The sequence below is a fragment of the Rhinoderma darwinii genome, chromosome 4 (assembly GCF_050947455.1).
Source record: "Rhinoderma darwinii isolate aRhiDar2 chromosome 4, aRhiDar2.hap1, whole genome shotgun sequence".
Taxonomy (NCBI): Eukaryota; Metazoa; Chordata; class Amphibia; order Anura; family Rhinodermatidae; genus Rhinoderma; species Rhinoderma darwinii.
The window spans coordinates 101,690,117-101,712,700 of NC_134690.1; the positions used below are offsets into that span (position 1 = coordinate 101,690,117).

The 22,584-nt window shown below is 41.3% G+C and overlaps 1 protein-coding gene across 3 annotated transcripts in view; it reads right to left on the reverse strand.

Annotated features, from left to right (window-relative positions):
* The window catches only part of CLSTN2 (calsyntenin 2), an 828,679-nt gene that overhangs the window by 10,317 nt on the left and 795,778 nt on the right, over positions 1–22,584 (reverse strand). For all 3 annotated transcript variants that reach the window (XM_075861435.1, XM_075861434.1, XM_075861436.1), the window contains exons 11-16: positions 22,096–22,244; positions 13,178–13,398; positions 11,805–11,975; positions 11,357–11,502; positions 9,039–9,156; positions 7,008–7,192 (exon numbers count right to left, since the gene is read on the reverse strand). In XM_075861435.1, the coding sequence (XP_075717550.1) occupies positions 7,008–7,192; positions 9,039–9,156; positions 11,357–11,502; positions 11,805–11,975; positions 13,178–13,398; positions 22,096–22,244 (990 nt within the window). The remainder of the gene's footprint in view (positions 1–7,007; positions 7,193–9,038; positions 9,157–11,356; positions 11,503–11,804; positions 11,976–13,177; positions 13,399–22,095; positions 22,245–22,584) is intronic.

The window sequence follows — 22,584 nt, forward strand, 5'->3', positions numbered from 1 at the left end:
GCTAGTTACAAGAGAGAGCATTGATTGATTGATTGATTGACTGACTGACTGATTGATTGATTGATTGATTGATTGATTGATTGATTGATTGATTGATTGATTGATTGATTGATTGATACACAGCACCTGTGTCAGTTGGTCATGATCAGGACAGGTTTTCAGTCTCTGAAAGTAAACAAGTTTGTTTTTGAAAATTATGTCAAATCAAAACACAAAGACAGGGAATTTATCAAAACTGGTGCAGAGGTGAAGTGAAGCAGTTGCCCACAGCAACCAATCAAGTTTCTTCTTTAATTTTACAAAGGGCTGCTGAAAAACGAGAGCTGGAAGCTGATTGGCTGCTTTGGGTCAACTGCTCCAATTTATTTATTTATTTATTCATTTATTTTTAACCAGTCTTGATAAATTTCCCCCATAGTATATTTAAAGCAAAATGTTACCTTTAAAGAGGCTCTGTCACCAGATTTTCAAACCCCTATCTCCTATTGCAGCAGATCGGCGCTGCAATGTAGATAACAGTAACGTGTTTTGTTTTTTTTTAAAAACGAGCATTTTTGGCCAAGTTATGACCTTTTTTATATTTATGCAAATGAGCCTTTCTTAAGTACAACTGGGAGTGTTTAAAGTTATGTCCAAGTGGGCGTGTATTGTGTTTGTACATCTGGGCGTTTTTACTTGTTTTACTAGCTAGGCGTTGTGAATAGAAGTGTATGATGCTGACAAATCAGCATCATCTACTTCTCTTCCTTACCACCCAGCTTCTAGCAGTTCAGACACACAGCGTGTCCTCGCTCATCCGACGCGATGAAGTTCATGTGGGAGGAAGTGAGTGACGTCACAGCGTGATCTCGCGAGGACACGCTGTGTGTCTGTGCACTGCCAGAAGTTGGGTGGTAACGAAGAGAAGTGGATGATGCTGATTCGTCAGCATCATACACTTCCATTCACAACGCCCAGCTAGTAAAACAAGTAAAAACGCCCAGATGTACACACACAATACACGCCCACTTGGGCATAACTTTAAACACGCCCAGTTGTACTTAAGAAAGGCTCATTTGCATAAATATAAAAATGGTCATAACTTGGACAAAAATGCTCGTTTTTGAAAAAAAAATAATTTACTGTTATCTATATTGCAGCGCCGAACTGCTGCAATTGGGGATAGGGGTTTGAAAATCTGGTGACAGAGCCTCTTTAAGCTTTATTTAAATAATAAGACAGGACAAAAATGTAAAACCTTTATAGAGCTGTGAGCTTTGTCTTAGGCGCTGGAAACACACATCAAGTTTTTGTTTTTGTATTAATCTGCATTAAAATCTGCACCAGATTTTTTTAGTCTTATAGAATCTCATATTCAGTAGTATTGACTAAGATTCATTGGACTTAATATTAGAGCCTTTTTTGTGCTTTAAAGTGTTTCCACCTTTGAATATCTTAACATTTAGAATTAATCTACATAAAGACTTGTGTAACTTTGCAAATTTATTGTATCACTTACTTTGTACTATATAACAAAACAACCTGACTTGTATTTATGAAGAGGAGAGCAGAAGCCTAGACAGAGGGGCCACTGTGGATCTAGTGTTTTTGGACTTTCCAAAGGCATTTGACACCGTCCCTCATAGACGGTAAATTAAGGACTATAGGTTTAGAAAGTATTGTTTGTAATTGGGATTGAAAATTGGCTCAAGGACCGTAAACGGAAAGTTGTAGTCAATAATTCCTACTCTGAATGGTCCCCGGTTATAAGTGGTGTACCCCAGGGTTCAGTGCTGGGACCACTATTATTCAACTTATTTATTAATGATATAGAGGATGGGATTAATAGCACTATTTCTATTTTTGCAGATGACACCAAACAACGTAGTATTGTTCAGTCTATGGAAGATGTTCATAAATTACAAGCCGATTTTGACACACTGAGTGTTTGGGCGTCCACTTGGCAAATGAGGTTTAACCCATTGCCTCTTTGGCCACTTTTGACCTTCCTGACAGAGCCTAATTTTTCAAGTCTGACATGTTCAATTTATGTGGTAATAACTTCGGAATGCTTTTACCTATCTAAGCAATTCTGAGATTATTTTCTCGTGACACATTGGACTTTATGTTACTGGCAAAATTTGCTCGATACATTCAGTATTTAGTTGTGAAAAACACCCAAATTTTGCAAAAAATTTCAAAATTTTTTATTTTTCTAAATTTAAATGTATCTGCTTGTAAGACAGGCAGTTATACCACACAAAATTGTTGCTAATTAACAGCCCCCATATGTCTACTTTAGATTGGCATAGTTTTTTGAACATCCTTTTATTTTTCTAGGACGTTACAAGGCTTAGAACTTTAGCAGCAATTTCTCACATTTTCAAGAAAATGTCAAAAGGCTAATTTTACAGGGGCCAGTTTAGTTCTGAGGTGGCTTTAAGGGCCTTATATATTAGAAACCCACAATAAGTCACCCCATTTTAAAAACGTTACCCCTCAAAGTATTTAAAACAGAATTTAGAAAGTTTCTTAACCCTTTAGATGTTTCACAGGAATTAAAGGAAAGTAGAGGTGAAATTTACAAATGTAATTTCTTTTTGTAGAAATTCATTTTTAATCCATTTTTTTTTGTAACACAGAAGGTTTTACCAGAGAAACACAACTCAATATTTATTTCCCAGGTTCTGCCGATTTAGGAAATATCCCACATGTGGCCCTAGTGTGGTAATAGACTGAAGCACCGGCCTCAGAAGCAAAGGAGCACCTAGAGGATTTTGGGGCCTTCTTTTTATTAGAATATATTTTAGGCACCATGTCAGGTTTGAAGGGCTCTTGCGATGCTAAAACAGTGGATATACCCCAAAAGTGACCATATTTGGGAAACTACACACCTCAAGAAATTATCTAGTGGTATAGTGAGCATTTTGACCCCACAGGTTCATTGCAGAATTTATTGGAAGTAGGCCGTAAAAATTAAAATCTACATTTTTTCAAAGAAAATGTAGGTTTAGCAAATTTTTTTTCATTTCCACAAGGACTAAAGGAAAAAAAGCACTACAAAATTTGTAAAGCAATTTCTCCCGAGTAAAACAATACCCCACATGTGGTCATAAACGGCTGTTTGGACACATCACAGAGCTCAGAAGGGAAAGAGCGCTATTTGGCTTTTGGTGCTCAAATTTAGCAGGAATGGTTTGCGTAGGCCATGTCATATTTACAAAGCTCTTGAGGGGACAAAACAGTGGAAACCCCCCACAAGTAACCCCATTTTTGAAACTACACCCATTGAGGAAATTATCTAGAGGTATAGTGAGCATTTTAACCGCACAGGTTTTTTGCAGAAATTATTGGAATTAGGCCATAAAAATGTAAATCTACATTTTTTCAAAGAAAATGTAGGTTTAGCAATTTTGTTTTAATTTCCACAAGGACTAAAGGAGAAAAAGCACTGCAAAATTTGTAAAGCAATTTCTCCTGAGTATGGCAATAGCCCATATGTGGTAATAAACTGCTTTTTGGCCACACAGTAGCGCTCAGAAGGGAAGGAGTGCCATTTGGCTTTTGGAGTGCAAATTTTACTGGATTGGTTTCTGGGCGCTATGTCGCATTTGCAAAGCCCCTTGTAGGACCAAAGCAGTGGAAACCCCCCAGAAGTGACCACATTTTATAAACTACACCCCTCAAGTTATTCACCTAGGGGTGTAGTGAGCATGTTAACCCTGCAGGTGTTTTGCAGAAATTAGTGTGCACTCGATGTTGCAGAGTGAAAATTGTATTTTTTCCATAGATATGCCAATATGTGGTGCCCAGCTTGTGCCACCATAAAAATACAGCTCTCTAATTAATATGCTGTGTTTCCCGGTTTTAGAAATACCGTACATGTGGCCCTAATCTTTGCCTGGACATTTGACAGGGCTCAGGGGTGAAAGAGTACCATGCGAAAATTGAGGCCGAATTTGGAGATTTACAAAGTATTGGTTCACAATTGCAGGGCTCTGATGTGAAATAATAAAATAAACCCCTGAGAAGTGACCCCATTTTGGAATCTGCTTCCCTCAAGGCATTTATTAAGAGGTGTAGTGAGCATCTTCACCCCACAGGTCTTTTCCATAAATCTTTTCGCTACGGATGGTGCAAAGTAAAAATGTAAACTTTTCCCTAGATATTCTATTTTAGTGGCAAATATGTCGTGCCCAGCTTGTGCCACTGGAGACACACTCCAAAAATTGTTAAAAGGGTTCTCCCGGGTATGTCGATGCCATAGATCTGGAAGTAAACTGCTGTTTGGGCACGCTGTAGGGCTCAGAAGGGAGGGAGCGCCATTTGGCTTTTGGAGTGTGGATTTGCTTGGTAGTAGTTTTGTTTGTGTATTGCTGGTGTTTCCGTTTATAATGTGGGGGCACATGTATGCCGGCAGAGTATATCAGGGGCATAGTCAGGTGGTATAATAATTGGGTTAAAAAAAAACAATAAAATAATCCAATCCATTTGTGTTACTCTGTGAAGCAATCCTTTCTGCACAGGCCGGTGTCGCACTGATAAATGTCCTTCCTTATCCCCCTTTTGGTCCACACTCTGCACCTTTGCAGTTTGGGGAATTTTGCTGGGAAGTGTTGTCCTGGTATAATACGGGCGTCCTCACTTCCAGCATATATGTTTGGGCCCTTCCTGGTTCCCTAATGTTAGGGCCTTGATAATTTGTCTCTTGAAACAGAAGCAATGCTCCCCTCGGGCCGGCACAACTGCATATTTTTTATTTCCTGACTTATGGAAGCCATAACTAATTTTATTTTATGATAGACGTAGTGGTATGAGGCCTGTTTTTTTGTGGGACAAGCTATAGTTATTATTGGTACCATTTTGGGGTACATGCGACTTTTTGATCACTTTTTATCCTATTTTTTGGGAGGCATTGGACCAAAAAACTGTATGGTTTATTTTTTTTTTTCAATAATAAAGGACTTGATAAGGGAACAGGGCAAGCGTTTTATTTTATTTCTTGAAACTTCCATTATATATGTTTTAAAACTATATTTTTATACTTTTTTTTACACTTTTTTCAAGTCCCACTAGGGGACTTGAAGGTCCAACTGTCATGTTTTTTTTTTTCTAATACATTGCACTACCTATGTACTGCAATGTATTAGATCTGTCAGTTATTCACTGACAGCAAGCCGAATAGGCTTCGCCTCCCGGCAGGGCCTAATCATCTTCCGTAATGGCAGAGCAGGAGGCTATTGTAAGGTCTCCTGTTGCCATAGCAGCAGTCGCCAGCCCTGATTGCATGGCAGGACTGGGGATGTGCTAGCAACCTCTAAGATGGAGTGATCGCTTGCGATCGCTGCATCGAAGGGGTTAATGACTGGGATTGGAGCTAGCTCCAGTTCCTGTCATTACAGGTGGATGTCAGCTGTAACATACAGCTGACATCCACCGCTGATGACGCCGGCTCAGCTGGGCGGGTCCTGGAATGCTTCCGTGCTAGGCAGACCGGGAGGCCAGTATGAGCTGCAAACAGCTTAAATGCAGCAATCACGTTTGAGCGCTGCATTTAAGTGGTTAATGGCGGAGATCGAAGCTAATTTCGGTCCCCGCCATTACAGCCGGATTTCAGCTGTAAGATACTGCTGACATTCGGCGATGGTGGCACCGACTCAGCTTCTGAGCCGGTGTCCACCATTTGTCGTATGGATACGGCAAAATGCGGGAAGCACTAGCTTTCCATGACGTATCCATATGACAAATGTCTGGACGGGGTTAATGTAGATAAATGTAAAGTTATGCATCTGGGTACCAACAACCTGCATACATCATATGTCCTCGGGGGAGCTACACTGGGGGATTCACTTGTTGAGAAGGATCTGGGTGTACTTTTAAATCATAAACTAAATAACAGCATTCAATGTCAATCAGCTGCTTCAAAGGCCAGCAAGATATTGTCATGTATTAAAAGAGGCATAGACTCGCGGGACAGGGATGTAATATTGCCACTTTACAAAGCATTAGTGAGGCATCATCTAGAATATGCAGTTCAGTTCTGGGCTCCAGTTCATAGAAATTATTCCCTGGAGTTGGAAAAAAATACAAAGACAAGCAACTAAACTAATAAGGGGCATAAGGAATCTAAGTTATGAGGAAAGATTAAGAGAATTAAACCTAGAAATATAGTGAAAACCTGTTTCATGTAAAACCCCCAAAAAAGACCAGGGGGCTCCTCCATCTGGAGCAAAAAAGGTTCAATCTACAGAGACGACAAGCCTCCTTTACTGTGAGAACTGTGATCTGTGGAATAGTCACCGCAGGAGCCGTCACAGCAGGGACAGTAGATGGCTTTAAAAAAGGCTTAGATAATTTCCTAGAATGAAAAAATATCAGCTCCTATGTCAATGTGTAGAATTTTTGTTTCATCCCTTCCCTTTCTCCCATCTCTTGGTTGAACTTGGAGAACATATGTCTTTTTTCAACCTTACAAACATATATTTTATTATCTTTTACATTGCCTTAGCAGCCCCAGTTATAGGTGAAGACTGACACGACCCAGCAGCTCTAACAACGCTCTAATAATTCAATGTGACATGACGGAATTGGCCCACTACTTTCTATATTGTAGAAAAGGCACTCATTGAGAAGGTAGAAGCAGTAAAAAAGCATTTATCCATGACTTTATATACACACACTACTCCTGGGCACTACAGGGTTAAATATACTTATTGTTCTGCTTACAGCATAAAAGATATAAAGCCTGATTTCAGTTTTCACCATGAATGAAAATATGGTTTACAAGTTTAATAAGAACAGAACCGCTGACATCCCGGCAATACTTACTTATTGTGATATTAAAACTGTAACTTAATTACATTTTAATCATAAAAAGTTACATTCGTCAGAACTCGAAACACTGCGTTAAACAGAAGACGGCAAACATATTATTATCTATTCATTTTATGATTCTTCATATGTTTTTTACTATACTGAAATACAGATGATATTGATGATATCTTAATGAAATGGAACAGCATACATACCTCCATGGGATTTACAGTGATAGTTAAGGCAGAGTCATCCCAATTCATGTCAGGGTCTTTCGTTGCCTCTTTGTCTGGAAAGTCCTGCTGGTGGACTGCCCGTAATCTAAAGATTCCCAGTACAACAATAATAACCAATATGCTGATGCAAGCTACTAGGACAATGGTTGTAGCACCTGGAGAAACTGGAGACCAATAGAAGAGAGTTAAATATTATTACTTATGTAACATTAATAAGCTAACATATTTAATACATTTACTTTCTATGTATTCTAACTAATAATATAGGATAATTAAAAGGTTTGTCTCATAAAGACAACTCGTTTTCAGAAGGAAGCCACAGCGGCGATCAGTTGATTGCCTCGGATTTGGCTTCTCAAGCCCCTGGAAAACAGCTGATTGTGCCAGGGAAAGTTTCCGTTGACCATAAATTTCCCTGCATCTGCCACCACATGGGAAAGGTATATAATTAAAGGCTATTCAAGTGGATGACAGACCATGGAATATATATGGATGGCTTAAATTCATTCAACAAAGCGAGAGATCTTGTTTGTTAGTCGCTCTCCGCTCTGACTCATATATGGGTCACGAGCATTGGACCTCCCTCTATGATGTCCATATGACCTACTGTAATAGGTCATATCGAGAGAGGTTGTCTTTGCAAAGAAAGGTCTGTGTGTATTCCGTCTGCAGCATTGAATTATAGAATGCAGATTTCAGAGATATTCTCTTGGCTAGTTATACTCCCAAAACTAGATTTTATTTCAAAGTCACCCATTTGGACACCGATGCCTCATTTCCATAGTCACCAATAAGCCAGAAACTAGCCTTTTGTAAATGATCAGCAACAACAGAATCTAGCACCCACTTCTACATAGTCAACTGTGCAATAGCTGTCATGTTTGACTACAACTGTTGTAAAATTCAATTTATAAGTCACTGTCTTCTTGATATTATCTGGTTATGTTAATATGCTTTATACGGTCTCTATATCTGACTAGGTAACTTCAAAGGGGTATTATGGGTTACAAATAAAGCTTGTTAATTGTATATTGACAAGTTATGCAATTTTCTAACATACTTTGTGTGTCATTTTGATTTTCAAGATTTCTGCTTGCTGTTATTGAATGAGAACTTTCCAAAGAATGAAAAGTTGTCCTGGTCATATAATTACACACACATGCTCAACTGGTATAAAACAGAGCTTCGATAACTGTACTATAAATATAATGAACCGTGCACCTGTGTGTCCATCACAGGACCAGGACAGATTTTTATCTACTGCCAGAAAACAATGACGGTTCTCGTTCAAGGACTTTGGACAGAAGTCATCAAAACCAAGATTAAAAAATACAGAAAGTATATTAGAAAACTGCAGAATTTAATGATATAACATACAAGCTTTTTTTAATAAAACCAGACTAACCTTTTCTCTATATTTACCAGATACCTTTAATTAAGTTATTTAGCCGCGGAACTATAATCACATGAGCGGCTTTGCAGAAAGGTGGGCACTAGATAGCTTATTTGTGCAGCAGATGAGCTTTGCAAAAAATGGCATTAAAAATAAAACAAATAAAATTAAATTATGTAAAACCGGTAAGGAAAATCCTAATTACAATGTAAGATTTGATGCCATATAAAATGCAGTAATTAACAAATGTTACAGTTCATCAATAATGATGATTATACCAGTCCATTAGAGGAGATCATCTTCTGCCATCTGCCAGATTCTGGGTGGCACATGCCATGCCTTGTGTGCTATGTAAGCAGGGCTTTTTTTTTTCTCCAATGCCTAAGCCTTAATTATTTTACATTCAGAACCTGATATTGGTCGGAGGAACTTCCTTCCCATCTGTATTTAATAACCAGCTGTTGCTTTTAGTTTTCCCTCTACTCAAATACGAAAGTTTACAGTATTATTATAAATTGTTGGAATATGAAATAGTACTAATGCTAAGTCTTCAAACCATAATAACCCGTAGATCAAGATGGACTACAAATTCATGAGTAGATGTGTATTTTACTTACCACGGCTTTCATGTCCTAGTACTTCATTTCTAGGGTTCTGGAGAGATGACATAAACTGAGGTTGAATCATCATGTGATTTGCATGCTCCATATAATTTGAATTATGTAAAATGTTGACCTAGATAATAAAATATAAGATAATAATATAAAATCTGTAAGACCCATTTCCATTACAAAATTATAACTTTATACATATCTAAGCAGTGCCTAAGGGGTTTAAGCACTCTACAGGCTTATTCATTCTCGAAATTAGTGATGGTCTGAGACCACTTACAAGTACCCACACTATATGTACAAGAGTATTGGGACACCTACACATACAGGAGCTTTCATGACTAAATCCAAAGGCATTAATATTGAGTTTGTCGCAACTTGGCAGCTCAAACAGCTTCCACTCTTCTGCGAAGGCTTTCTACAAGATTTTGGAGTGTGTCTGTGGGAATTTCTGCCCATTCATCTAGAAGAGCATTTTGACTGCACCTCCTCTTTAAGTTTATTACTGCAATCATCATCATCCTAATAATTTATTCTAGGAATGCAATGAGTGTGATATGTCCACCTGGGGCAATAAAAAACATGGGACTCTATTACAGAAAAGTGTTAGACTTGATCAGCGAAATATGTTTTCTCTGTGTAAGTGCAGAGAATGTCTGCTGGGTAGTTGCTTTACCTGTCAGTAGCCTATAGCAAGCCTGCTGCTCATTGGCTCAGTTAGATGTTTGACGTATAAAGCGGCCACCCAACAGTCCCTCTCTGCACACAGGAAATCTATTGAAATGGTGATCAGGACTCTGATCCAGCCCCACACTGCCCCTTCAGCTGCGGGTGCACACAAAAACACTCATAAAACAATTAGTTTGAGATTGCAGGCAGTGCACTTAATCTTTTACCTGCGATAAATATTTTGGTGGTCGATTATGGGCCCCTGCTGTTCTTGGCCCTCAGGTAGTGCCGAATGTGTGAACGGTCAGTCTGCCCATAATTTATTCGTACTATGACAAAAAATAATTTAATCTCTATGATACACAAATAGGGTATGTTCACACAGGGTGGATATGCTGCGTAAAAGCACGCAACCTATCCATCTATGTGCCACATTGGATTCCGTCCAAAAAAACACACTAAATTGTGGTGCAGTTTTCCGACTTACCATGGCGATGCATCCCTCCGACGTTGTGATGTCAGAAGCTCTGCAGTCCTGGGATGACGTTTCATCCTCTGTGACCGCTGCAGCCTGTGATTGGCTGCAACGGTCACATGGGATGACACCTCATCCCACGAGGCCAGCCTGGAGGAAGAAACACAGACTTCTGTGTAAGTATAAGATTTTTTTTTCTGAGTTGCGTATAGTGTGGCTGAATCGCTGCGATTCCTCCGCAAAAAATGCAACATCTGCTATTGGTAGCAAGTTTTACCTCCCCATTGAATTCAATGGGGAAATCCCACAACAAATAAGCAGCATTTAATATAATTAACATGCTGCGGAATAACACTCTGCACCACATGCCAATTTATGAGCGTTGTTTCCACTCAGCATTTACGCAGCATCTCAATGAGATTTGTTCCAATCTCAGCCACTCTGCTGCTACTGTAATATGTCACGCATTTTCCGCAACATAATCCGTTGTGGAAAATCCGCAGTATTTACGATACATGTAAACTAACCCTTAATTTAATATGTATGTATTATAAAAATGCTGATGATAACAATTACTAATCATTAAAAAGGGGAATTTCCAGAATCGAACATGATTGCTTGATTGCTCGGGGACCCACTTATGAGACCCCGCACCAATCACGAGAACTAGGATCGTGAACCCCCTGTTCCTCCTCACTGCCACGTTGTTCCTCCTCACTGCTTGACCGCAGTGAGAAAGACATTCAAGTGAGCAGCAGTCAAGCATGTGTTCTGCCGCTCCACTTAAAGTCCATGAGAATAAAGGGAACAGCGCTTGGCTGTTGCCGTTAGTCCAATAGACATTGAATGGAGCCGCGGGCACATGCTCAACCGCCGCTTTATTAAAGTTCCTTTCTTACTGCAGGGGGTGCAGTGAGGCGGATCTGGGGGTATTGTCATCGGTTGGTGTCCAAGCGGTTTGGCCCTCAGTGATCAGACAATTATCACCTATACTGTGGATAGGTGACCATTGCAGATTCTGGGATAACCCCTTTAAGTAATATAATTATTACTTGCTTTCTTGCACTCAACCCCTAATTATATTAGAAAGAAAACATTAACCCAGACTCAGAAGTCCATGGTGTTATGGACAACATTGAAAAGTATTAACACAATCTTTAAACAATAAAATGTGTCATACCTCAAGATTGAAGTCATTACTTGTGTAACGTCCGTTTAATTCAGAACATTTGACTTTGAACTTTCGACTAAAGATAGAAGCAGAATCCCAATGACGATAACGTATTTGTCGTAAAACATCTTCATAGATTTTCATTGTGTCTACACCTGAAACATGTAGTACTAGTTGACTGAAGAGTACATCTACATATGATAGCATTTATTTACTTTTCAATAATAAACTAAATCTACTAAGAAATAGGAATTCAGTACTATGCAGGTACAAGTGCTTAAAATGGCATCAAATAATGGTTATCTGATCTATGGGATCATCCTCTTCCTGGACCACCATGTTACTAGAGTATGGAATATATCTTAAGGCAACGATGGCTGCCATGCATTATATGCACTTCATGTGTCATAGAGGTCTGTTTCCTTCTGAAAATAAGACAATTATCATCCCTACATACCATAGATGGAATAGCCTTTAGTTGAGTTGGTGGCATCAAGATGTTTTCCTTGCAGGGCACTGTGATCGAGCTCCAAACACTCTTGTTTAGTGTTCAGTTCATCACCAGTGACCAAGATATCACAAAAATCCAAATGATGTTGATTTTCTGCCATTATAACTGCACCGGAAGCTAGGGACACAACAGATCACTGTTTAGCGACATATAGACACAACAAGAATACACATTAGGGAGAGGAAATTTTGTGCGTTATTGGAAGTCAAGTGAATGAATCCTTGCAGATGCTACTCTGTTGAGTGAAACCTCTCCAGAAAACCAACCGCTGTACATGGTCTTAAAAGAGCAAGAAAAAGTGGTAGTCAGTGAGCCAAAGTGTCCACCAGACTTGCAATGATAGCAAATAGCACTTTACAAGCACCTGTTAAATACAGTATGAAATGTTGGGTTTTATTAAAGGGCTTGTATGATATTAGAAAAAAAAGTCTAATTTTTCTAGACTAGAAATTTATCTATAGGCCTACACTGCAATGCCACACACGGCCCAAAGAACATGAGTGGCACAGTTTCTGGTGAAAAAAAATAGGTCTTATTTTCTAATCTCATACAATTCTTTTTAATGCAACCATGAATGAACACTAACAAAACCTCTATTAGCAAACACAAGAAGCTTAAAATCCTTGTCCTATGATGAAATATTACATTTATCTGTTAGATGACACAAAATAATAATTTTTCAATTGGAATCCTTTATATAAAATGCTCCATGTGTTCGTTTGAACCTGCACCTAACGCGTCAGCACCGGTGAGAAGAAGCCAATTCTAATGTGCTAATTATTGGCTGGCCTGTACTATAGCAGGAATGACTCCGCCGCCCATGTAGAAGAGAATCCAGGTGGTGGGAATAAGCTACTGGGCACATGCGAGCACCACCACTGGACACACTAGGTGGATGTTCTGTGAGGGAATAAAAAGTGCACCAGGCGGCGCCATAACATGTATGTAACAGCAATATCTAGACACAGGATTTTTTTTTTTAAATATTCCAATTGAAAAATTGCTCTGATTTATATAATTTAACAAAGTAGTGTAATATTTTATTGTAGATAACCCCTTTAAAACATAATTGTCTTTGCCAATTTTAATTGATTTGTAAAGCAACAGAATATGTGTATTAGCTTTCCTGTGACCCTAGTGTCCTTTATTCCATAAAACAGATGGCATGATTACTGTACAATACTTTACTTCACAATAAATTGACTCTTTCACTGAAGGGTATCTTGTACAGCAGCATAGCACGCTCTGTTGGAGTTATAGGTGTTGCCTTACACTAGTTGTATTAATGCAGGTACGTTTAAAAAGGAAAAACCACTTACTTTTACCAGATTTCTTATTCAGAAGTTTTTCTATTTTGGTGACTGTGCTGATGATTCTTATATCTGGAAATAAAATCACACCATTTGCATTCTCGAACTCCGATGCTGGACGAGCGAAGTGATCCATTCCAGTGACTGTGATCTTGGGTTCATTAGCCTGGAGAATGACAACATATGCCTCTATGTCTGGAATGGTAATGCAAACATCTTCTCCGAAGCATCTGGAATATAGAAAAGTCAGTTACCGATAAGAGAAATTGTAGCGATGGCAAATATTAAACGCTATGTAAACCTTTGAGCGTGATTTTTTTTTAAAATAAAAATGTCAATCTGTCTAATTGGTGCAACTTTATAATTAGTATTTAGTTTATAATTCGTTTTTATTAAAAATTATTTTTACTTTTTGAGATACACCTGTATACAGAGCAGCTGTAACACTGAATCCTGCACCCGTCAGGTCCGCGGGACTGACATGTTCAGTGTCAGCGGGTCCTGCGTGTGTCTGACACACAGAATCCACCTGTTATCGATCACATCTAAGTTCATAACTTAGATGTGATCGATTACAGGTGGATCCTGCTTGTCAGAGGAACGCAGGACCCACTGACACTGAACACGTCAGTCCCGCGGAAAGACGTATTCAGGTCTTAGCGCACAATACAGCTGCTCTGTATATAGGATACAGAGCAGCTGTATCTCAAAAAGTAACAATAATTTTTAATAAAAACGAATTATAAAGTTAAACAAAACACACTGATTGACATTTTTATTTGAAAAAAAATGCTTTCGAAGGTTTACATAGTCTTTAAGTAATAATATAATTAATATATTTTTAATGTATGTAAGCAGTACTTCACTATCATTAACTACACCAGAATGACTTTATGTACTGTATATACATATCATTTGTTAGCAGAATATGGCTGTATTTAGAAACATTATGGAATCTGGATATCACCATCCAGCAGTAATTGGCACTGCGAGGGAGACAAATTGTAGGAACATACGGTATTAGAGACAAAATAGGATTTAAAAGATAAATCATCTTTGACTATTTCTCCGGGAGCAAGAATCAACCAAAACTGCTGTTAAAGTCAAACCTGAGAAATCAATTCTAACATTTCTAATATTAATGATACATCTTTTAGAAATGTGGGGCCTGAAAGTGAATGTGGATTTCTAAAAATAGTATATTTATTTATGTTTTATCTAAATCTCAAGAAGTCCAACATACCGTGCTGAATAATCAAACAATTCTGTATAGCGATGGAGCTCAGATTTTCCGATACAGAGCTCCAAATCCCCCACATAAACATGTCTATCTGCAGTTGCTTCTGGAAGGAGCTTGGGTGCTTACTGCATAATATTTATACAATATTTTGAACCTAATAGTAACACAGTATGCGGTAAGCTCCTAATTCTATGTCTATGCAGGGGATTTGGAGCTCTGTATCAGAAAAATGAGGCTTCCACCACTATAAAGATATTTTAAGAAACTAATCAACACAGAATGTTGGACCTAAAAAATGGCATATAAGGCATTCAAAAAATTTGGATTTTAGTGATGCACATATCAGGGTTGTAGCTGTGAACATCTACTATTCATCAGAGGTGGTGTAACCTTAATAGATCTCATGAATTTGCGACTGTGCTTGGTACTGCAACTTGTCCCATTTACTTGAATGGGAAGCCACGAGCGCCATGGCCCATCTGGGAGACCAGGAGGTTGTACCCACACCTGTAAAGGATCTGCCAGGCACAACTTCTGTGTATACGCCCATGGGTAATCAGTCTGCACCTGGTTCTATGTCTCTGAGACTGACTCCATCCTCCTCCACTCAGGATGGCAGGCTTAGGAGTGGGAGAGCCTATCGCAGCCTGGCCAGACGGAGCTAGCTCCCGCCCTCTGTCTATTTATACCTGCCTTTCCTGTTCCTCCTTTCTTGTGATTCTTCTTGTGTGGTTTCCTGGCCTTGCTGCAGCTCCTAGCTATTTGACCTTGCTTCATACTGACCCCGGCTTACTGACTACTCTCCTGCTCTGCGTTTGGTACCTCGTACATTCCTGGTTTGACTCGGCTCGTTCACCTCTCTTGTTGCTCACGGTGTGCAACTGCCCCATTTCCCTTTGCTTGTGTCCCCTTGTCTGTTTGTCTGTCGTGCACCTACTGAGCGTAGGGACCGTCGCCCAGCTGTACCCCGTCGCCTAGGGCGGGTCGTTGCAAGTAGGCAGGGACTGAGTGGTGGGTAGATTAGGGCTCACTGTCTGTTTCCCTACTCCCCTGCCATTACATAATCACAAGCCCATATACCTAGGCTACCCTGGTCCCTCACTCTATTATGGACCCCCTTGAGACCCTGGCTCAGCAAATGCAGGGTCTCTCCCTACAGGTCCAGGCTAAGAGGGTCAACCAGCCTGGCGCTGCCATGGCAGTACCCCTCACCTCTTGAACCCCACCTCAAGTTGCCTGACCGGTTCTCAGGGGACCGGAGGACTTTGCTCTCCTTTCGGGAGAGTTGTAAGCTCTACTTTCGCTTAAAGCCCCACTCCTCAGGTTCTGAGAGCCAGCGGGTGGGTATAATTATGTCCCGGCTCCAGGAAGGGCCCCAAGAATGGGCCTTCTCCCTGGCTCCTGACGCCCCTGAACTTTCCTCCTTTGACCATTTCTTTTCTGCTCTCGGACTCATTTATGACGAGACTGACAGGACTGCCTTTGCCGAGAGTCAGCTGGTGACCTTACGTCAGGGTAAGAGACCTGTGGAGGAGTATTGCTCTGACTTTAGGAAGTGGTGCGTAGCTTCTCGGTGGAATGACCCTGCCTTAAGGTGCCAGTTTAGGTTGGGTCTGTCAAACGCCCTGAAAGACCTGCTAGTTAGCTATCTCTGTTCTGACTCCTTAGACCAGGTTATGGCTTTAGCGGTACGACTTGACCTACGTCTCAGGGAACGACAACTTGAACGGTTTTGTGTTTTCCCCTCTGACTCCCCCATGATGCCTCCCGAGGTCCCGTTGCTTCGCTCTTCCACGGAAGACTCGGAGGTACCTATGCAACTCGGGGCCTCCGTGTCCCCCCGACAACGTAGAGAGTTCCGCAGGAAGAATGGTCTCTGCTTCTATTGTGGGGATGACAAACATCAAGTGAACACCTGTCCTAGGCGTAAGAATAAGCAGCCGGAAATAAGTGATCATCGGGGAGGTCACTTGGGCGCACAGGTATTTCCCGTAAATATGAAACGTAATAAAATCTTGCTTCCCTTTCAGGTCTCTTTTGGTGGTAGGTCTGCTACAGGCAGTGCCTTCGTGGATTCAGGGTCTTCTGCTAATATCATGTCTGTGGAATTTGCTATGTCTCTAGCTATGCCTTTCATTGATTTGCTTAAACCTGTCCCGGTAGTGGGTATCGACTCCACTCCTCTTGCTAATGGTTATTTTACTCAGCATACCCCTGTTTTTGAACTCCTTGCTGGCTCCATGCATTTGGAGCAGTGCTCTGTACTGTTGATGCAGGGATTATCGTCCGATTTGGTTTTAGGCCTTCCCTGGTTGCAGTTGCATAATCCCACGTTTGACTGGAATACTGGGGAGCTTACCAAATGGGGTAATGAATGCTTGACGTCATGTTTTTCTGTTAATTCTATTTCTCCCCCTGAGGAGGTGAACACGCTACTGGAGTTTGTTCAGGACTTCGCCGATGTTTTCTCTAAGGAGGCCTCCGAAGTGTTACCTCCTCATAGAGAATACGATTGCGCTATCGATTTGGTACCAGGAGCTAAGCTCCCTAAGGGTAGGATATTTAACCTTTCTTGTCCCGAACGTGAAGCCATGAGAGAGTATATCCAGGAATGCCTGGCCAAGGGTTACATTCGCCCCTCTACTTCTCCGGTAGGTGCTGGCTTCTTCTTCGTAGGGAAGAAGGATGGTGGTCTTAGGCCATGCATTGACTACCGTAACTTGAATAAGGTCACTGTAAGGAACCAGTATCCCCTTCCTTTGATTCCTGATCTCTTTAATAAAGTCCAGGTGGCCCAATGGTTCTCTAAGTTTGATCTACGGGGGGCATATAACCTTATCCGCATCAAAGAGGGGGATGAGTGGAAGACTGCGTTTAACACGCCCGAAGGTCATTTTGAATACCTCGTCATGCCCTTTGGGTTGTGTAATGCCCCCGCGGTCTTCCAGAATTTCATAAATGAGATTTTAAGGGATTACCTGGGGGTATTTCTTGTAGTGTACCTTGATGACATACTCATGTTTTCCAAGGACTTGTCCTTCCACATTGAGCATGTCAGGAAGGTGCTCCAGGTCCTTCGGGAAAACAAACTGTTTGCTAAGACCGAAAAATGTGTGTTTGGGGTGCAAGAGATACAATTTTTGGGTCAAATTCTCACTCCTCATGAATTCCGCATGGACCCCGCCAAGGTCCAGGCTGTGGCGGAATGGGTCCAACCTGCCTCCCTGAAGGCGTTACAGTGTTTCTTGTAGTTCGCTAATTATTACTGGAGATTTATTGCTAACTTCTCGGTCATCGCTAAGCCTCTTACGTACCTCACTCGCAAAGGGGCTGATCTCCTCCACTGGCCTCCTGAGGCTGTCCAGGCTTTTGAGGTCCTTAAGAAGTGCTTTATCTCGGCTCCGGTGCTGGTCCAGCCCAACCAAATGGAGCCATTTATCGTGGAGGTTGACGCATCCGAGGTGGGAGTGGGGGCTGTCTTGTCCCAGGGTAGAAGGTCCTTTACCCATCTCCGTCCCTGTGCCTACTTCTCCAGGAAGTTCTCGCCCACTGAAAGTAACTATGATATTGGCAACCGCGAACTCTTAGCCATTAAATGGGCATTTGAAGAGTGGCGCCACTTCCTGGAGGGGGCTAGGCACCAGGTAACGGTCCTTACCGACCACAAGAATCTGGTTTTCCTAGAATCTGCCCGGAGGCTAAACCCGAGACAAGCTCGATGGGCGCTATTTTTTACGAGATTCAACTTTTTGGTTACCTATAGGGCTGGGTCTAAATATATTAAGGCCGATGCGCTGTCGCGTAGCTTCATGGCCAGCCCTCCTTCAGAGGAAGATCCTGCTTGTATTTTTCCTCCGGGTATAGTCGTTTCTTCTATTGATTCTGATTTAGTCTCTGAAATTGCGGCTGATCAAGGTTCAGCTCCCGGGAACCTTCCGGAGAACAAGCTGTTTGTTCCCCTGCAACTCCGGCTAAGGGTACTTAGGGAAAATCATGACTCCGCACTATCTGGTCATCCAGGCATTCTGGGTACCAAACACCTCATTGCCAGAAACTATTGGTGACCTGGGTTGCCTAAAGACGTTAAGGCCTACGTCGCCGCTTGTGAGGTTTGTGCCAGGTCCAAGACTCCCAGGTCCCGACCAGCGGGCTTACTACATTCTTTGCCCATTCCCCAGAGACATTGGACCCATATCTCCATGGATTTTATCACCGATTTGCCTCCATCTCAAGGCAAGTCGATGGTGTGGGTGGTAGTAGACCGCTTCAGTAAGATGTGCCACTTTGTGCCCCTCAAGAAACTACCCAATGCTAAGACGTTAGCCACCTTGTTTGTCAAACACATCCTGCGTCTCCATGGGGTCCCTGTCAATATTGTCTCGGACAGAGGGGTACAATTTGTTTCATTGTTTTGGAGAGCCTTCTGTAAAAAGTTGGAGATTGATCTTTCCTTCTCCTCTGCCTTCCATCCTGAAACTAATGGCCAAACTGAGAGGACTAATCAGTCTCTAAAACAATATTTAAGGTGTTTTATCTCTGACTGTCAATTTGATTGGGTCTCATTCATTCCCCTCGCCGAATTTTCCCTTAATAACTGGGTCAGTAACTCGTCAGGAGTCTCCCCCTTTTTCTGTAATTTTGGGTTTAATCCACGGTTCTCCTCAGTTTCACCTGGTAGTTCCAACAATCCCGAGGTAGAGGTTGTTCATCGGGAACTGTGCACAGTCTGGGCCCAGGTTCAGAAGAACCTAGAGGCGTCCCAGAGTATACAAAAAACTCAGGCTGATAGAAGACGTTCTGCTAACCCCTTGTTTATGGTCGGGGATCTGGTGTGGTTATCGTCTAAGAACTTGCGCCTTAAGGTCCCGTCCAAGAAGTTTTCTCCCTGGATTATAGGGCCGTATAAGGTAATTGAAGTCATCAATCCTGTCTCCTTCCGACTGGAGTTGCCCCCATCTTTTCGTATACACGACGTGTTTCATGCCTCCCTCCTTAAACGCTGCTCCCCGTCCTGGGCTCCCTCGAGGAAACCTCCTGTTCCCGTTCTCACCACTGAGGGGGTGGAATTCGAGGTGGCCAAGATTGTGGACAGCAAGATGGTCCAAGGCTCCATCCAGTACCTGGTCCATTGGAGAGGATACGGGCCTGAGGAGAGGACTTGAGTACCCGCCCGGGATGTTCACGCTGGGGTATTGGTCAGGAAGTTCCACCTTCGTTTCCCCAATAAACCATGTCCACTTAGAAAGGGTCCGGTGGCCCCTCATAAAAGGGGGGGTACTGTAAAGGATCTGCCAGGCACAACTTCTGTGTATACGCCCATGGGTAATTAGTCTGCACCTGGTTCTATGTCTCTGAGACTGACTCCATCTTCCACCACTCAGGATGGCAGGCTTAGGAGTGGGAGAGCCTATCGCAGCCTGGCCAGACGGAGCTAGCTCCCGCCCTCTGTCTATTTATACCTGCCTTTCCTGTTCCTCCTTTGCTTGTGATTCTTCTCGTGTGGCTTCCTGGCCTTGCTGCAGCTCCTAGCTATTTGACCTTGCTTTATACTGACCCCGGCTTACTGACTACTCTCCTGCTCTGCGTTTGGTACCTCGTACATTCCTGGTTTGACTCGGCTCGTTCACCTCTCTTGTTGCTCACGGTGTTGCCGTGGGCAACTGCCCCATTTCCCTTTGCTTGTGTCCCCTTGTCTGTTTGTCTGTCGTGCACCTACTGAGCGTAGGGACCGTCGCCCAGTTGTACCCCGTCGCCTAGGGCGGGTCGTTGCAAGTAGGCAGGGACTGAGTGGTGGGTAGATTAGGGCTCACTGTCTGTTTCCCTACTCCCCTGCCATTACAACACCACTCAAATTTTGGTGACCTATCCTGAGCAAACTCTTTCAATGTTAAAGTCCCAGAGAAACTTTTTAAGATCTGGAACAAGAGAACAAATCATGTTCAAGAAGGGCCTTGATGCCTTTCTTGAAGAATATAATATTGCAGGTTATGAGTACTAGATTCTGGAGATGTGATGTTGATCCAGGGATTTGTTCTGAGTCGGGGAGGAATTTTTGGGCTGGATGGACCTGTGTCTTTTTTCAACCTTATCAACTATGTAACTACGTATGACAGATCCTCAGTGAAACTTTACTTAACTTTTTTATTAGTTGCATTTTTTTAATCTCTTTAATAGATTTTGCTAAGTTGAAAGATTTGCTTGTTAAACTGTCAAAGTCACAAAAAGTCAGTGTCTGCTGACAAGAAACTGCCCCTGAGCTGTGTGTAAAACTACATTAAGCCGATCTCTAAACTCACATTGATATTTGACCACTCAGTATTCAAAATTGCTCAACATGGTTACTTCAAAGCTGATCGCTGCCAGGGTTAATCTTTAGCACAATCAATATGTAAATAGCTAACGGGCATTTAATTAATATTTCAGCAGCAAGTCTACTGCAAGTTAATTAGATGGCTCCACGTTTAATTGTTATCACCACTAACATATGGTTCTCCACAGTAATATATATCTACAATAACCAGCTTACAGTAATAGAGATATCTTGTTAAAAGTCAATCAAGCACATTTACAAAGTCAGATTTGTGTGGGTACTGCCGGAATAATGTGTCCTATATATGAAACAGCACTTAAGCCTGCATCTAAGGTCGTCTGCAAAGAAAATATACTCACAACGTCTAATGGAAAAAAAATCTCTAACAGAAAAATGCAAATACTTCAGATTATAGGAACGCTCTAGGCAAAACTGATACATTGGGGCAGATTTATTATTACTTACTAAGTTTTACACAGTGTAAACTTCGACAAGGCAGTTAGAAGATGCACCAAATACATCATAGCGGTGCACGCTGTATGATAAATTTGGCGCATCGGGACATATTAGACACTTTTCCTTTCCTTACGCCATAGCTTGGTTTGGCCACCTTGTAGAGGGCGCCGCAAAAAGTGCCTATAACATTTAATAGATTTGGCACACAGTATATATGCTACAATTCGGGCTAAGTGGGTGGTACATGACACAGGGATTCTCTCTTTGCTGTGTCATGCACCACCCCGTGTTTTGCCTGCATTTTTTTTAAGTACAATATACATGAAGGAATGGTTATTAAGCATCAAGAGCCAATAAAACCTTTGCCTATATTTATCCTACTAGATACCACCCGCAAATAGGGAATGCAATCAATTCTTTCCATTATGTTGTCACACTAAAAGCAAGTTTAACACTGAGTCAAATGGGAAGATTTATAAAAAATGACAAAAAAGAGAAGTCCATAACAACCAATCAAGACTTTTTTTTTTTTCCAAAGGACAAAGAAAAGTGAGAGCTAGAATTTGGTTGCTATGGACCACTACTTCATGTTTTATTCTTGATTTTCATCTTGATACATTTTTTTGGGTCATGACTTCATGACTGTGATAGTCGCAGGCTGCTTACCATATAGAGCATGAATATCTATAATCAACATTTTTGGTACATTAATTAATAAGTCAATTACCCTTATATTCTAAAACAAACCCTAATGGCAGGGTTTTGGCAATATCATGCTAAATTCATCACTAAGGGTATAACAGTTACCTGTCTTTAATAATAGATGCTGGAAAATACACGGCGTTCTGCCATTCATAAAACAAGTGAAAATAGGAGAGAGTGATGTTCACATAGAGACATTTACTGGTACTGTGTACTTACTGGACTTTGGATGAGACCCTGAGCTTTCTTTTGCCAGTGTTTGGAAATTGTCGGGAATTGACATAAGAAACTTTCCGGAGAGCTTGATTTATACTGTCAATATCTTCACCTTCCATTATAAGCATAGATTGTGACGGGTTGAAGTGGTACTGCAGGAAATGTGATATATCACATGTGTTTAAATAGACTGAATTCAGATATATGCAAGCAGATCTAAAGATTATTTATTTACATCAATGTTCAATTTTACATTGTTAGAAAAAAAGAAAACAGCTTTGTCTCCCACCTGAAGTTTAAGGTTATGGTAGATAATGCGGCAGGCATTTTGAGCAGTACAGTTGCCGAAACAACCGTACCTGACCAAAAGCTAATTAAAGAGGACCTGTTACCTCTCCTGACATGTCTATTTTAGTAAATACTTGGATTACCCATGAAATAATTCTCAGGAGCATCTTTTCTTGGAACTCTGCGCTGTGCCATTCCTCCATT